The sequence below is a fragment of the Piliocolobus tephrosceles genome, chromosome 3 (genome assembly GCF_002776525.5).
Source record: "Piliocolobus tephrosceles isolate RC106 chromosome 3, ASM277652v3, whole genome shotgun sequence".
Lineage (NCBI taxonomy): Eukaryota > Metazoa > Chordata > Mammalia > Primates > Cercopithecidae > Piliocolobus > Piliocolobus tephrosceles.
The window spans coordinates 169,790,116-169,808,615 of record NC_045436.1 but is presented as its reverse complement, the minus strand read 5'-3'; the positions used below and the strand labels follow the sequence as shown (position 1 = coordinate 169,808,615).

The following is an 18,500-nucleotide window of genomic DNA, read 5'->3' as shown; positions in this document are numbered from 1 at the left end:
AGTTTTAAAAGCAAGGGGCAGAAGAGCATGTCAAATAATTCCTTTCTTTCTTGTTTTTCCTTTGGGACAGGGTCTCACTCTGTTGCCCAGGCCAGAGTGCAGTGGTGCAATCTCGGCTCACTGCAACCTTTGCCTATCTCCCGGGCTCAAGCAATCCTCCCACTTCAGCTTCCCAAGTAGCTGGGCTACACATGCATGCTACCAAACCCGGCTAATTTTTGCATTTTTTTGTAGAGATGGCGTTTCACCATGTTGCCTAGCTGGTCTCAAACTCTTGGGCTCTCAAATAATTCCTTTTGAAAAAAAAAAGTGTGTGTGTGTGTGTGTGTGTGTCTGAAACATTTTGTGGATGTTTATTTCCCAGAGCCTAAAGCAGAGCCTGGCACTCAATAAGCATCTACTAAATGAATGAATGAATGAATGAACGGTTGCATACAAAACTTGATGATCATCAATTACCTCTGGAAGTGAAGTGGGGTTATTTTACTTTTCCTGTTTCATCCTTTAAGTGATATTTGCATTTTCCCCAACATATACATACATTGTTTTTAAATTTAGAATAAACTTAGTTTGAAATTATTTTAGCAAATATTGAACATGAAAGCAACATATATAATTGAGCCCATTCGATGATTCAGATTTAATTCAACACTATGACTTCTCATTTTGGGTGTTCCTAGGAGCCCTTGTCACCTTTGGTCTGCATCACACCAAGTGTTCCTCACATCACAGTTGTCCCTTGCCCCTGAGCTCTTTGCAGATATTTAATTATTGTTAAGTAGTTATTAAGCTGGGGACCCCTGTTGGCTAAAATATTATAAACTTGAATTTGTCCACAGAAGTAACAAGCAGTTATCTTGGAAATAAATTGTTAAGTGTCTGAAATAGAAATAGCCATCGCAAAATCCAGGCACTTCTAATTCTGCAGGAAAAGTGGAACCACCCACTGGAACTCACCCAGAGACTTGTATAAAATGAATCATTAGGATTTTAAGAAAGGAGAGATGCCCATCCTGGCCTACACGGTGAAACCCCGTCTCTATTAAAAAATACAAAAAACTAGCCGGGCGAGATGGCGGGCGCCTGTAGTCCCAGCTACTCGGGAGGCTGAGGCAGGAGAATGGCGTAAACCCGGGAGGCAGAGCTTGCAGTGAGCCGAGATTGCGCCACTGCACTCCAGCCTGGGCGACAGAGCGAGACTCTGTCTCAAAAAAAAAAAAAAAAAAAAAAAAAAAAAGAAAGGAGAGATGCATGACCAGCTGACTACAGAGAAACAACAGAATGTCAACCCTGAGAGTAAGGGCTTCTTCAGCTGAATACTATGGGATCTAGCTGTAGAACAGTAGGAAGAATCATGTGTACTATTTAAGCAATTTCTCTTTTTCCATCTCAGCACATAGAGTTGAATCTTCATGATTAAATAGATAAAGTGATTCAAATGTATGTATAGAGAATAGAATATGTAGAATAGAGACACCAGGAACTAAAGCCCACTTTCTCGGCTAACCAGATGACATGGACATCGGTTCCATCCCTCAGAACACATGGCTGTGCTCTGTCCCTCCCCACGAGGTGACCACTCTGTCGGGTGCTCTTGGACCTCTGCAAATAACAGCTCATGTATCTACTTACAAGGTGACTTAGTTTTCTGGTGCTGTTGTAACAAAGTACCACAACGGAGTGGCAATGTATTGTCTCACAGTTCTGGAGGCTAGAAATCCAAGATCGAGGTGTCAATAGGGCCATGGTCCCTCTGAAGGCTCTAAAGAAGGATCTGTTAGAGATCTCTCCTGGCTTCTGGTGGTTCCTTGAGTTGTAGCAGTGTGACCATCCCTTGGCATTCTCCCTGTGTGTGTGTGTGTGTTTTTACAAACTTTCCTTTTAAAAAGACACCAGTCATATTGGATTAAGGACCCAGCCTACCCCAGTATGACCTAAAAGTAACTAATTTCATCTGCAACAACCCTGTTTCCAAATCAGGTCACATCCTGAGGTACTTCGGGTTAGGACTTCCACATAATTTTCGGTAGACACAATTCAACCCGTAACATTGGGTTTGCCCCAGGCCCCTTTCTGTATAATAAGCACAATTGTTTATGAATAATAAATAAATACTACACAAACTGAAGAAGCATGAACATAAAGAGAAGGAGCATTAAAAACCTAAATCAAATGTTCTATAAAAACTTATTAAAGGTCAGTCATTTGAATAAAATTACATGTGAGTAAATTTTAGAAGTCTGGGGAGAAAAACAACAAACTAAAAATCTAGAATTCTGAACTCTAAGTGTTTTAGTTTTTGCTATACTTCAAAGAAACCAAAACAAAGAAACCACAAATGAGAAAGGATGCATTTTGAGTATGATTTCAGAAACATTAAATTTGAAACTTCTAACAATTAACTCCTAATAAAAACAAATTTTAAACCTTGGCTCTACATCAAAAGATTGGTGAATGTTTTAAGTTCTTTGCTTAGAAAACTTTCTTAAATTAGGCAACACCCTATTAGGAACAGACATGGAAAGATGCCCATGATATAATGTTAAGTAAAAAGTTTAAGTTACAAAATATGCCAAGTATCCCCCCTTTCCCCCTAAAAGTTGCAATATATTTGAAAGCATGTTTGTGAATGATTTTGAGAGAATTGGGCCCATTATGAATGAATAAATCTAGACAGTGATCATCATTGCTGCCAACATCACAAGAGATACAACCAGAAATTATTTATCTCCTGATGTAAATGTACGACACTATCTATAGAGGTGTTTTTCCCCCAAAATGAACCTGAATCTGATCTCTATAAGTACTAGCTTACAGGAAGTACAGAAGACAGAGGAACATGATAAAGAACACCATAAAGATGCAACTGGTGAAATGCAGCCTAAGGGAAATACAGTAGGAAAAGCAACTTGGTTCTTCAACAAATAAATTGCAAGAGGGAAAAAGACATAAAGGGGCGCCTTATAAATCAAAAATAGATGAAGGAGGCTGGGTGCAGTGGCTCACGCCTGTAATCCCCGCACTCTGGGAGGCCAAGGCAGGGGATTACCTGAGGTCAGGAGTTCGAGACCAGCCTGGCCAACATGGTGAAACCCTGCTTCTACCAAAAATACAAAATTTAGCCGGTCATAGTGGCATATGCCTGTAGTCCCAGCTACTTGGGAGGCTGAAGCAGGAGAACTGCTTGAACCTGGAAGGCAGAGGTTGCATTGAGTCCAGATCTCGCCATTGCACCCCAGCCTGGGTGACAGAGTGAGACTCCATCTCAAGAATAATAATAATAATAATAAATAGATGTAAGGAGATATATCAACCAATTGCAATGTGTGGACATTATTTGTATCCTGATTCAAACAAAAAAAACTTAAAAATGCATCTATGAGAAAATCAATAAAACTGAACATTTCCTGAATGCTTGATTATAATGAAGATGTACTCTTAACTTCCACAGCATGATAATGGTATTGTTCTCATTTTTGGAGACGCATACTGAAACACTTACAGATGAAATGACACAACAACTGGGATTTGCTTCAAAGTAAAAGAAGGGGGTAGGAGGAGTGAATAGAGGTAGAACCAGAGTAAGACCCGGTAATGAGTTGAAAGTTTTTAGAGCTGAGTGATGGATAAATAGGGGCTCATCAGACTCCTCCTACTTTTATACATATTTGAAATTCTCCACAATAATGTTTTTAAAAATTTTGCTTGGCATATGCACTCGGGAAAACTTTTTGGTGGTGTTACTAGAGATGAAAAAAATGCATACATCGTGCAGCAATTCATTCCTAGAAATATGCCCAGCAGAAATGTGTACATATAGTCACTAAAACACATAGGAAAAATCTTCATAGCAGGACTAAGCATAATGGCCACAACCAAAAACCTCTCAAATGCCAGTGCAGTAGGGGGACCAACAAACAATGGTATATTCACATAATAGAATAGTATACAACAATGAGAATGAAGATTTACAACTACACATAACAATATGGATAAATTTCACAAAATGTTGAGCATAAGAAGCCAGAAACCAAAGAGTATATATTGTGTGATTCCACAAGGAATAATTAATCTATACTACTGAAAGTTAGGCGGGCGTTACCCTTGGGAGGAGACAGGAGACAGTGACCAGGTAACAGGAGGCAGTTCTTCCGTGGAATGGTTCTTTTTCACGATCTAAGTACTAGTTATATGGATGTGATTTGTGAAAAGTCATCAAGTTGTAAGCTTACACATACTTTTTCTGTATGCATATTATACTTTAACATTAATATTTTTAAATTAAAAAAATTAAAAATTAGCACTTTGGGAGGTCGGGGTAGGCGAATCACCTGAGGTCACGAGTTTGAGACCAGCCTGGCCAACATGGTGAAACCCTGTCTCTAAAACTACAAAAATTATCCAGGCATGGTGGCGGGTGCCTGTAATCCCTGCTACTCAGGAGGCTGAGGCAAGAGAATCACTTGAACCCAGGAGGTGGAGGTTGCAGTGAGCCAAGACTACACCATTACACTCCAGCCTGGGCAACAAGAGAGAAACTCCATCTCAAAAAAAAAAAAAAAAATTTTTTTTTTATTTAGTTAAGCGTGGGATGGGGCCCAAGAATCTGCATTTCTAAAAAGCTCCCTGGTGATGCTGATGCTGTTGGCCCCAAAGGCCACACTTTGAATAGGACTGAGCTAAGCCACTAGTGTCCAAATACACACAAGAATTTCTAGAAACAAACTCAGGGGCCAATGCACGCTCCCCATGGCCTCCTTCATGTCACTTTGGCCAAGGTTAGGGGTTTTCTTCTGAGTGATGCTCAGTCTCTACTGTCTGCAGCACCCTGATGGCATGATATTCCAGAGCCTGCAGGTCATATGCCTCCAAGCTACTCCCCAGCCCGTGTTCTCACAACCTTCCAGACATGCAGGGAACCAGCCTCACTGCTCCCCAGGCCATGTCCTATGAGCCCGTCTCAACTTGCATCATTCAGGCCTCAGTTCCCTCTGCCTGGAATGTTTTCTGTGTCTTGAACTCTTCCATACACTCACAGCTTAGTTTGAATGCTACTTCCTCCAGGAAGCCTTCTCTGATTGCCCCCACCAAGACCAATCCCTCCTCTAGACAGCTGTGAACACTATTCATAACTCACAGTAAGCCGGACCAGCCTGCCCTGTGTCACAGCTGACTGTGGAGGTGGAGGTCTCCTCAGTTGAATGTCAGCTTTTTGAGAGCAAGGGAACCCAGTCAACACCATCTGCCAAACAGCGTGAGGCTTGGTGCCCAGTAGATCCTTGCTACACCTCTGCGGAAGTGAAATAAGCACTTGGAATCAGACAGTCAGGTTTCAATCTGGTCCCATCTTTTTCAAGAAATATGATCTTGGGTGCATTGCCTAATATCTCTGAGCAGCACAAGGTTACTTGGAAAACTAAGTAAGAATACAGCAGGAGTAGCAGGCTGAATGGTGTTCCCCAAAATGATGGATCCAAGTCCTAACCCCAAGACCTGTGAACGTGACTTTACCTGGATAAAGGGTCTTTGCAGAAATAATGAAGTATCTTGAGATGAGATCATCCTGGACTTGGGGTAGGCCCTAAATCCAGTGCCAGGTGTCCTTAGAAAGGAAGAGACTCAGAGATGGCCCTGTGAAGACAGGCAGAGACGAGAGTGATCCTGGTCAGGCCAAGGAACACCTGGAGCCATCAGAAGCTAGGAGAGGCAAGGAAGATCGTTCCCTAGAGCCTTCAGAAGGAGTATAGCCCTGCCCACACCTAGATTTTAAGTTTAGACTTCCTGCCTACAGAACCACAAAAGAATACACTTCTGCCATTTTAAGCTACCTGGTTTGTGATCATGTGTTACAGTTGCCCTAGGAAACCAATAAAGCGAAGGTCAAATAAATACTTCTTTTTCTGTCCATGTCATCACCAAGACCCGAGATTAATTTCAAAGCTTTTAATAGACATGGATTTTGTACATTCATATTTTGTTTGACAAACACATATATGACACTTAGTATCTACCAGGCGCTATTCTAAATGCTTTATAAATATAATTTACCTAAACAAATATCAACATGACCTGAAAAGCAGGTACTATTATTATCATTTCCACTTTAGAGAGGGAAAACTAACGAATAGAGATTATTAAGTAACTTGTGCAATGCAGAGCTAGTGGACGTCAGAGTTGGGATTCAAATCCAGGCAGTGACTCCAGGGCCACTGAGCATGGGCTCCTTTCTGAATCTTGATCCCAGGCACAGGCCATCTGTGTCATCTCTCCTGCAAAAGTCATCCTGCTCTAGGCTCTGACCTGGCACCACCCTGCAGACCACACATTCCCGCCACTTCTCTAAAGGCAAATCTCAAGACTTCATTTCTGCTCCAGCCCAGTGGACAGATGCTATTTAATACCATGGTGGCTTCATGCAGCAGCTGCTGGGCCGCCTGTCTGTATTTACATTCATACTTAATCTCCCCTTTCCTCCCTGTATTGAAGGCCTCCTGAAAGGATGTCCTTGCTGAAGATCAGCAGAGCAGGAAGCTTTTCTTCTGGTGTCTTTCACCGGACATTTCCCAGCTGTGCACAGCCTGCCTCGATTATTTATGTAGGGCAAGATAGGACCCCATTTCAGAGAGACTTTGTAGGCTAGGTAATAGGCTAAAAGTCTACAGGATGAGTCTTTCAGTTTGGTTACAAAAGACTGCTCTATGAGACTGAAGACACAACAAGGAAGATTAGGAGTGTTTCTATTATAATCTATTATAATCTGCAGACACGTCACCTCCCACTGAAACCCACCCACTCACAGGTCACTGGGGATGTCAAATGAAATCTGTACAACAGATCTCCTCCTCCGTAGAGGCAACAGGGTTCAGCACGGAGGGAAGACACTGCGCTTGGGAGGCACAGGGCCCCGGGTCTAACCCTGGCTGGGCCTCTCAGCCATCAGGGTGTGTGACCCTAGGCACTCCTTAACCTCTGAGTCTCACTTTCCTCATCAGCGAAAGAAAAGTGGCAATTATGACTTGCCTCTGAAGCCTGCCTGGATTCAAACCCTGCCTCTGCCACTGACCAGTTGCGGGACCCGGAGCAAGTTATTTGATCCTCTGAGCCTTGACTTCCTTTTCTGTAAAACGAGATAATAACAGCACTTAGCTCCTGGTGCTGTTGACTTGCCGAAATCCCCGAAAGCGGGTACACGGTGGTGCTTGCCAGTCTGACTGTTAGGATGGCAGCTGTAGGCTGCCCAGCAGTGACTGACGTGGAGGGGGAAGGATCAATGGATATCAGTTCTTTCCTCTGTGACCTAATTTGTGGCTAGGCCCATTGCCAGCATGAGTCACATGTTCTAAAGGCGACAATGCTGGCTTTGTCTGAATTCAGTAAGGACACGCAGATGTTGGACTCTGCTTCTACGTGGACGTGGGCATAGACACGTCAATCTGGCTATTCACTCGGCCGCCCCTTTCCTGGGTACCGCTTCTCTCTGCCTCTGAGGCCATGGTGGCAGTGAGGGCCCACAGCAGCCAGGCTCACACAGATGACCCTGGCCATGTGACTCAGTGGCTCCACGGTTTGTGATTGGTTCGGGTGAGCCAGAAGCCCTCCCCGGGAACTGAGAATTGGGATAGAAAAAGAAAGAACTCCCAGCCACTCTCCAAGAAACTGGCCTGAAACCTAGGATTCTGACAAGCTGGTTCTCCACCATGAGGACTGCAGGGGTGCAGGAGGCCAGAGGGAGAGGGTAGGGGAGGAGGCACAGAGTAGATGCGCAGAGAAGCCAAGATGGGAGGCAGAGAGAATCCGAGTGAGGGCTGGTCCCTGGTGGCTCATATGTCACTGAGTGCCCTGAGACAACCCGGTGTCCAGATGAGAAACTCCCTGTTTTTGGTTACCTTGGCTATGTTAAATAAAAACGATAGGAGGCCACTGTTTTGGACTAAGCTCCTGTACTAGGCCCCAACAAAGCAGAATAAAAATCAAAATGAAGTCACCCATGCTAAAGTTTCACGTCACCAAATGGAAACTGAGTTGTTATCTGGCCTTCCAAGAAATCAGGAGAGAAGATAGCAGCCTATTTCCCAAACAGGCCAGCCGCTCTCGGCATGATAATGAAGCTCCCTCCATTTCAATCCTTAACCTGAAGTCACCTGACATAACCAGTTATTTCTCTATTGCTCTGTCTCCAGGTCCCTGTCTTATGAGGAAAGTCACTTTGAGGTGACCAGTTCACTTTGTGTTCTTTGTTTCTGCTTTCTTCAGCCCTTTTTCTGACTATGAAGCTAGGCTCTGCTGGACTCACTGCAACACCTGTTCAATTTTGCGGAATAAAGTGTTGCCCAATTCCAGAATTGCAAATATAGCCAATTGAGATCTTTAAACTAAATTTGTTGTAATTTTGTCCTTACAGCTAATAGGATTCTGTTACCTGTAATGCAGAGAGCTCTTATACTCACTATAACATCCTGATGGCCTCTCAAACTCCAAGGAAACAAGGCTTAACTCCCCACCTTCCCCACTTCTACCAACTCACCCAACTCCATTCCCACACACACCAAATCCCAGAAGCAAATCAGAGTCACCTAAAATGTTTTTACAAATAGGCCGACCATCCTAAAATCTAAACTTAAAAACATACCAATGCCAGGCATGGTGGCTCACGCCTGTAATTCTAGCACTTCGGGAGGCTAAGGCACGTGGATCACCTGAGGTTAGGAGTTCGAGACCAGCCTAGCCAACATGGTGAAACTCCATCTCTACTAAAAATACAAAAATCAGCCAAGTATGGTGGCGCCTCCGTGTAATCCCAGCTACTTGGGAGGCTGAGGCAGGAGAATCATTTGAACCTGGGAGGCAGAGGATGCAGTGAGTGGAGATCGTGCCACTGCATTCCAGTATGGGCAACAGAGTGAGACTCTGCCTCGAAAAAAACCAAAAAAACAAAAACAAAAACAAAACAGGGCAGAGAATAATTTTAGAGAATTTATAGGAAACTAACAACAGAGGAGATTTATTTCCTTGCTTGCTCCATTAGAATAGCTCAAATCTGGGTCAGAACTTATGCCAAGTTCATCACGGCCACATAAAATTGGAAGTGGCACTACTCATCATCCACACCAGACAATATTTTACAATGCACATCTTTAACGTGCAAAAATTACTATTTTCCATACTAACCCATGGTCATTTTAAAAGCATCATAGTAAAATAAAAGAAAAATACACACAAGGCACCTATGTTTTATAGGAGATAAAACTAGTCCTAGAGATGGGAGTTTCTCAGTGTGCCACAAGCTAGTGTGTGCCTTGAACATGTAATCTCTTTCTGACTTAGTTTTCCAATCTGTAGAAGGGAATGTAAGAAATAATACCACCACCTACCACCATCATCTACCTTCCAAAGTTATTGGAAGTATTCAGAGAAAAACTTCAGACAAATTAAATTTAATAGTATTTAACTGAGCAAAGAATGATTCATGAATCAGGCAGCCCTCGGAACCTCGGAATATATTCAGAAGGACTCTGGGGCTGCCCCGTGGTCATATAACATCTATGGACAGAAAAAGGAAATTGACGTGCAGAAAACGGAAGTGAGGTACAGGAGCAGCTAGATGGGTTCCAGCTCGGTGTTTGCTTTATTTGAACAGGATTTGAACTAGTGGCCACCTGCAATTTGCTGAAACACAGCTAATGCCATTGGGTAAGACTCAGCTACTTGTTGTAAGAGTAGGACACAAGTCTGTTCACACACGCGTTTAGGTCACAGTTTACTATGTATGGAGAAACATTTAGGCCAAACTTAAAATATGTAAGGAGGCAGCTTTAGGCTACACTTAATTTTTTAACAATTTCCCCCCTTTAGATCAACCTCTCAAGATTGAGAGGTTGGTAAATTTGGCAATTTTGAGAGGCTGATCAAAACTTTAGGCACTGAAGTCAGTTTGTCACCATCGTTAACGAACTTATTTAATCTCAAATCCCACTGGAAAACAGCAGAACAGTGGGTTTTGTAAGGTGGAAACAAGGACACAGAAATAGGAAAAAAAAACCTGAGTAATTATTTCAGGTTACTTGTTTTTTAGTGGATTTTAGAGCAGACGGGACTCCGTTATTATGACGCAATCTCCTGTTTTCAAGAGTTAAAAAAAATTTGGTCTGTTTTGTGATCTCTCTGCTTCCTTAAAGTTTCAGTTTGATTACATTGCAGTTAGCATGATTGAGTCCGTTTTGGTTTGGACTGGTCTGTTGGGGCCAGCTAGAACAAAGACTTCCCACAATTTTGTTTAACAAAAGAATCAAATGAGCAAACACTTAGCAAAGTAAGTCTTGCAGCAGATACTGAGAACTGCAGAAAAGAACAAAGAAACCAAGAAAAGCAAGTGCCTGTCAGATGTAGGTATCTTTGCAGAGAAGCAAAGACCAGTCAGTAAACTAGCATCACATCCAAACCTTGGCTTCTAGACTACTGTCAGGCTTGCCAAGGGAACAAGGCCCACTTAACCTCAAAAGCCAAGGGAGTGTTTCATACGAGGCAATGCCATATAGAATGTTCCTGAGGGAACAGTAGAAAGGACAGTTCAATGATCCCTCCTGGAGACACTTTCTGATTCCTAAGTCCCCTCTCTACAACAATCGTGGCATCAAATTGATTGTAACTCTAATCCACTTTATGTCCAACACAAAAAGGGGTCTGAAAGTTAAACAACTTAGCTAAGATCATCCAGCAGTTAACGGGCAAGAGCTAGGATTTAAACCAAGTTCTTGGCACATGAAATGGACACTGCGTCCATTTCCCCTGTTGTCTTTTGTTTCATTTTGAGTTCCTTATCACTTCCCTCCAGACCACTGCAAAAGCCTCCACCTCCCTGTGATCTAACCAATCAGCTGTTGTTAGGTCCTCTTCCCCAAGCTGAATTCCACGTACACCGTAGCAGACAGCATCCAGCAAGGTGAACCCCAGAACACAGGGACTTTCAATAAATGCTTGTCCAACTAATGAAATGTCTGCTGGAAGATTTCCTCACCTTCCTTCTCTCTCTAAAACTCCCTGGAGGTCAAGGTCCTCCAGCTCTGGTTTTCCCTAACTTTGGTCAATTTATTCCATGAACACCTATTTCACCCACTGTCATGTCCCGAATGTCTGTGTCCCCCAACATTTCTATATTTGGAGGTGGGGATTTTGGGATAGGTAATTAGGTTTAGATTAGGTCATAAGGGTGAGACCCTCATGATGGAAATAGTGCCTGATGGGATTAGAGAAAGAGAAGATCTCTTTTCACCCTCTCTCCAGGAGCCTGCACCCAGGAAAGGGCATGTGAGCACACAGCAAGAAGGTGGCTGTTTACAAGCCAGAAGGTGAGCCCTCCCTAGACAGCAAATCTGCCAGCACCTTGATCTTAGACATCCCAGCCTCCAGCACTCTGAGAAATAAATGCCTGTTGTTTAAGCCACCTAGTCTATGGTATTATTCCAAGAAACTGAATGGAGTAGGACACTCACATTGGAACCACGGTCTCCAACAAACCCAAGACATGCCCTACTCTCTACCCGGAACACCCTTTCCCTAACTTCCTCTGGTTACCCTGCCACCAATATCTTTTCAGGTTTGAATGAATGAACAAGAGACTCTTCTCAAAGGTAAGGTACAGCTCTCTTAATGAGCCTAAGCCCCGTGGGTAGAGTATTCCTTTTGCAGCTTCAGGCCAGGGAAAGCATTTATGAAATACCCACAGCAGGTTCTAGAATATGTTCTGCCATGTCAACACAGGGGTGGTTACCTGTGTTCCTTGTCTAATTTAAACTAATGTCTTCTGCCCAGGAAGTAAGGCTTTGTCTCAAATCTCAGCTGAATAAGACCTTTCTGTTTTACGTTTATTAAGCTGGGACTTGAGACAAAGCCTTACTTCCTGGGGATACAAGAAGGGTTTCTCTTAAAAGAGTTTCAAATGCAAAATTTGGAAAACCAATTGACTGGACACAGAACATAAAAGTGAAAAACTTTCCAGTCAGATGGTAAGACAAGAGGAAGCCCAGGCTCCAGGGCTATCTCTATCTCTTCTATTCCTTGACCTATACTGGAACTTTGCAGTTAAAGCACCACTACTCTTGACACCACCTTTGCAAAAATTGTAACTGAGAAAATTATTACAGTGAAAGAGATCTGACCTAACCAACTCCATCTTGCTTTTAACCTCCAACCTATCCGTGTTCATTCCTGGGCATAGGCCCAAATAACTTTGGGAGGAACTTAGTTTATAGTTTAACTTTGAAACAAAGACAGTAACAGACCTTTCCCAAGACAAACCCCTTCTTGACAGGTGACTATCCTGCTCTTCCAGGACTAAAAAATTAGCCACAAGATTAGAAATTGTGGTTTGGGAGTCGTGTAGCTAGAGGTCACAAAGTTCTAAACCTCCCAATTGCTCCTAGGGATAACATCACTGTTGTAAAGCCGAAAATCAGTGCTTGAGATACTTTGCAGATACTTTGCAGAGTACTTTGCAGACCCTGTGTTTTGAGGCATCAGCTGATGCCACCCAGATAGATAAATTGGCTTTTCTCGTCTTGTGGCCCCCACCCAGGAACTGACAGCGCAAGAGGACAGCTTCTATTCCCTATGATTTCATCTTCTCTCTGACCAATCAGAGCTCCCCACTTTCTAATTCCCTACTCACCAAATTATACTTAAAAACCCTAATCCCTGAATTTTTAGAGAGACTGATTTGAGTAATAATAAAACTCCAGGCCGGGCGCGGTGACTCAAGCCTGTAATCCCAGCACTTTGGGAGGCCGAGGTGGGTGGATCACAAGGTCAGGAGATTGTGACCATCCTGGCTAACACGGTGAAACCCCATCTCTACTAAAAATAAAAAAAATAAAAAAAAATTAGCCTGGCGTGGTGGCGGGCGCCTGTAGTCCCAGCTACTCAGGAGGCTGAGGCAGGAGAATGGCATGAACCCGGGATGTGGAGCTTGCAGTGAGCCGAGATTGCGCCACTGCACTCCAGCCTGGGCGACAGAGCGAGACTCTGCCTCAAAAAAATAACTAACTAACTAACTAAATAAATAAATAAATAAAACTCCAGTCTCCCATTCAGCTGGCTCTGCTTGAATTAAACTCTTTCTCCACTGCAGTTCCTCTGCATTGATATATTGGCTCTATCTGGCCAGCAGGCATGAAGAGCCCATTGGGCAGTTGCACGCTTTCAAATGAAAGGATGTATCTATGGAAGAATAGCTTCTATGAAGACATTACTCCACAGAGGACCGGTCCTGAAGTCTTGTGTTTGGTTAATGTACTAAGGTATTAAACTAATAAACAATATATAAGAATCAGTCATGCACATGCTGTCACTCTCTCTTTCTCTGTTTTGTTTTTTTGCATCTTCAATTATGAGGGCATCTGTTTATGATTTGGTGCTTGTGAAATGCACTGGCCCCAAATGGAAAAATCATGATTGTCGTATATGTGTCTAATACATTGTAAAGCACCCAGTGGGTACGTTAAGACTACTAGGAAATGTAGTAACTAGGTGGAAGAATACAAACAAATGGGATGATGGAAGAAAACCAACACCGCAATAAATTCAATATTATATTATTTAAGCAACCTAATAATTTTTCCTCCCAAAGAGGTAATGCTGGTCTTCCCTGGTCTGCTGTTGAAACTTGAGAATTTCCTTCTGTAAGGTAGTAAGTATTGATGAAGGTCAAGAGAAAAACTAGGCTAATACCCTCAGATTACATTAGGATTACAATTCTTCAGTTCCCTCCGTAGGTCTAACAATGTTGTTGCAGTTCAAAACCTTGTAATGCATTGGAAGTTGTGTAAGCTAAAAGATATCTTCTAACTTGATCACCAGAATGAAGACCTTAAAATATACTGCTTTTCCTTGTTTAAAAAAAAAAGTATGAAGAAACCTTCCAATCAAATCTAAAGGGACCAAAATAGAGCAACATATGGATAGAGATTATGGGATTAACTAATTACATGATATGCCTTAGAATGAGGCATGGGAAGCTTTCCAATCTTTTTGAGGAAACGATTGTAAATTCATATTCAACAACGGAATTCTATGCCTTTTATATTAAAACAAAACCAAGAAGCAAAGACTAAAAACACTAGTAGGAAAATAGTTTAAAAGAATGAATATCTGAGAGCACAACAGGATGAATATAGTCAATAATAATATAATTGTACATTTTGAAATAACTAAAAGAGTAATTGGATTGTTTGTAACACAAAGAATAAATGTTTGAGGGGATGGATACGCCATTTTATATGATGTGATTATTACACATTGCACGTCTGTATCAAAATACCTCTTGCACCCCATGAATAGATATACCTACTATGTACCCGCAAAAATTAAAATATTTTAAAAATAAAAACGTTAGTAGGTTATTTTATTCAGTAACACATATTAAGTCTCCAAATAAACCAAGAAATATCTATTCAGAAGAGTGAATTTGTATCCAATGTTAATAATTTTCTACTCAGCTAATTTTCTACTTCTGTCTTTGGGATTTCCAAAGCTAGTATTTTCACAGCAACATAAACAGTAAGTAGCATTTGTTCAGTAAGCAACATAAACAGTAAGTAGCATCTCTTCAATGACAATAACCATTCAAAGAGATTTGTTTCGTGAACTGAAATTTAAATTAGCAAAAATTGACAGCTATGCTTCAAGCTGTTTTAATTGACCAATTTAAGACAAATAAGTGTTAAAAAATCAATACAAATGTATTTTAATGAAAATCTATAAACTCGCCATAATATAAACAAGTAAGGAGATTCACTGAATACCTCCTCTCTCTCTTTCTCCCTCTCTCTCACACACAGACACATACACACACCATTAGGACTCTTACAAACAGTAGCTGACCAGCTAAGGAAAATGATAAGAAAGATTGCAGCAAATTCTGTGATCAATGATTGTAATCAAATCATTGTAGCTAAAAGAACAGGCTTAGGATGGACTTACTGTTAAGCCAGTCAAAAATTTAGGTGCCAAACTCTACTAGCAGATATTTCTCACAGGCTTTTTTATTTTTATAATCTTTTTTTCTATGAACATATACCTTGAATTCAGAAGAGTATGAAAAACAACAAACATTAAGAAGGCAAAAATGACAAACGGCACTGTGTGTGATGAATAACGACACCATGGCATGACAATTCTGGCAAGCGCCAGTCCTCTTCCGCACACCCAAGCTCTTAGAATGGAAGAAAACAGCTGGTCAGGTAAACATGTTTGTCCTTACCCTAAGCAATGTCAAAATTTGCATATTGTGGTGGGCAGAAGAGAGCTAAATTTTTAAGCGTTGAGGTGGCCATGAGATGCTATATAGTTATTCGTTTCTCCTTTGATGATACAAAATTTGCATTTTTACCCTAACTTTAACTTTTACCTTTGGTAAGTGCCTTAGAATAATTCGTTGCTCTAACCCAAACAAAGCAAAACCAAGCAAAACAAAAGGTGAAGAAGTGGAAAACCAACATAGCAACATCGTTTGCTTCCATTTCTCATGATAACATTCCTCGCAACCTATTTAACCTGGTACAAGTCATCTTAACTTCTGTCTAAATGCTTTCTGCTTCTGTGCAAAGCAGTCACTAAAATACTGAATATATTATATACTGATTGCATTGACATTAAAAAACAATACTGTAGGTGCGTTTGGAGATAAATCCTATCTTTCCCTGCCATTAGCACTTACCTTCTGGGAAATCACGCGGCTGTACCACATAGAGAAAGATATGCACTAGTTCAAAGAGAATGCCAATGGGTCCAGCTGTGTGGGAGTCTTGGGTCTCATAATTTGTTGCAGGCAATTCATAATTCCAAGCCTTAGGAGCATCTGTGGATGAAGGCTGCCCTCCTGAAAAAGAGTTCCCGCACAGCCCCAGCAGCAACAGGGAGCCGAGTACAAGGGCCATAGCTAGCAAGATCCTCCAAACATGAGGTAGAACTGGGTGCCTCCTGCCTCAGAAGTTCTGGAAGCCTTGGGGAAGACGAGCGTGTTCCTGAACAGAAGAGGAGCAGGAAGCACTGGATCTGCTGAATCTTCAGTTTTCTGTCTGAGGTTGGCTTGAGGCGAGGAACATCTCCAGAAGAATGTTCTCCAAGGGGGTCATTCACTCAAGGCACCATCCCTGGCAGGGAGAGAAACAGCAGCAGAGTCATCAATGCATGCAACCTGCCTGCACCTGGAGCTGCCCGGAGAGGAGGCTGCAAAGCTTTAGAGTGAGGCCTCGCGCCTAATCCGGATGGGTGGGTGGACACCAAGCACACAAACTGCTCCAGAGCCACAGGGCAGGCGCTGGCATCAAAGCCACGACTCAGAGAAAGTCCCTCCTCAGGAGGGCCAGACTCAGAACACACACCCTTTGTGTGTTCGGGAAATACTAGGTTTTGTAGAGAATGCTTGGGATCTTGGAAACTAACATTTATTGAGCACTTACTATTTTTCAGGCACTGTTATCTATGCTTCATAGATAGAAACAAGGTCCTCTTTGTTTGAGGCATTATTCCATTCTGCAGATGAGGAAACTGACACAGAGAGGGTTCTGGTGACTTGCCCAAGGTCACAGGTGATTAACCATGTGGCCAAGAGTCAAATTCACTAGTTTGCCTTCAAAGTCCAAGATCTAACTATGACCTCAAGACACAGTGTCCCCCCTCAGGCTCTAGTAAGAGCCACTGGGGCCCCAGTAATCCAGTATGCTTATATGCTTATTTCTTCTCCAAGTGTGTGTTGTTCTCCTTGCTGCTGGAGATATATCTTACTCTGCCTTATATTCTACTTATTTACTCACTAATCTCATTTCAAACATCCCCCTCTCCACCTCACCCCCAATCCAAAGTAGAAGGGCATGGCCTCAAGGCTAGGGACCACACTGTTTGAGTCTGGACACATGTGTGACACTGGAACCTGTCTTTCTAATAAGCTTACTAAGTAATCCTGATGGAAACCTTCACCCCAAGTAACCACCTTGACAACAAAGTTCTCAGAGATGAAAGCCAGGGCAGAGGGAGACTCCTACCTATCCCTTGGGAGAGGGAGAAACACAACAAGAATCCTAAAAACAGCTGTGGCTCCAGCATCTGGGAAGGAAATGGGACTGAAAGTGCCTCCAAGGTGGACCCTGTCCTATTCTTCTTTCAATCCCCAGACCTTAACACTGGGCATGGCACACAGTGGGTGTTTCGTAAGAGCCTGCTGAGCAGCTTGTTTCACTCATGGCACCATCCCCGGCAGGGAAAGAAACAGCAGCAGAGTCAACAATGCATGTAACTTGCCTGCAGCAAGAACTGCCCCAGAGAGGAGGCTGCAAAGCTTTAGCAAGGCCTTCAGCCTAATCCACGTAGGTGGGTGGAAACCAAACACGGCCTGCTTCAGAGCTACAGGGCAGGAGCTGGCATAGAAGCCAAAATATGTTATTTCCTTGTGCGGTTTCATGAGACTAGGCAAATCAGCACGGAACCTGGAAGGATCCGGGATGTGCCACTCTTCCTGTCCATATTAAGGGTTCTGGAGCAAGAGCAAGCTGCTGTCATTTTGTGAGCTAGATACATACTTACTAACTTTCAAGATAAGGACACCGTGTTCCTGAAACCCACACTGTAAGAAACGGAAGGGGGATGATGAAGAAAGTGACATACTTTACAAGAGGCGAGAGGACCCACTACCAATGTTCCAAGTCAAAGAAAGCTTTGGACGACAGATGGGATTTCATGAGCTATTTGAACAAAGATGTTAATTCATATCTAATCCCTCCATTGCCTCATCTTCTAAGTCCTGTCCCACTCCAATTACTCCTGCACAGAGCTACCAATACAATGGCCCTAAACTCTTCCTTTGTCAAATCATGGGCTGCTGAGATCCCAAGTGGCTGCCAGTACTAACCTCCTGCCCCCCGCTTCAGGTTCCGCCCTCCATCACACCCACAGTAGACACCTCGACCCCGGTGTTTCCAAAGGGCGCCCTTTGAACATCTACTGCAAGCACAACACACCACATGTACATTTTCTCTTGTTTTTTTTCTGCTAAAGGACAGGCAGAGAGCTAAGCCTCCAGCACAGCAGCTGGAAGGATTAAAGGCTCAGATGCTGAGAAGGCCCACTTTCTGGTAATTCCACCAAGCCTCAGTCCAGGACAGAGAGAAACTGCCCAGGAAAGAACTATGAACAAACAGGCTTTCCAACTCCCTCAGTGACAAAGCAGGGGAAGGGAAATTCCCAGGGAAATGAAACACAACTGCTCACTGCAGCAAAGATGGGAGACAATGATTTGAGATAGACAGCAACTGGAGTTGCACTTCCAGATTTCTTTACATCTTGCTCCAAAATGTAGGTCCCCCTGAAGTTTTAAAGTACATTTTAAGAAAGTATTAAAATCTCACTAACTATGAAATACTAGAAACTGATTAAAGTCAAGTCAAAGAGGAAGAGTTTTTCATCTCGGGTTTAATAGGTTGTGCCAAAAAGAGAAGCTCTGAGTATTTACC

At 42.7% G+C, this 18,500-nt stretch overlaps 1 protein-coding gene across 1 annotated transcript in view; it reads right to left on the bottom strand.

Moving 5' to 3' along the window:
• PROM1 (prominin 1) overlaps nt 1–18,500 on the bottom strand; it is a 152,086-nt gene that overhangs the window by 93,354 nt on the left and 40,232 nt on the right. The window contains exon 3 of the mRNA XM_023206949.1: nt 15,710–16,145. Within this exon, the coding sequence (XP_023062717.1) occupies nt 15,710–15,929 (220 nt within the window). The 5' untranslated portion in view covers nt 15,930–16,145. The remainder of the gene's footprint in view (nt 1–15,709; nt 16,146–18,500) is intronic.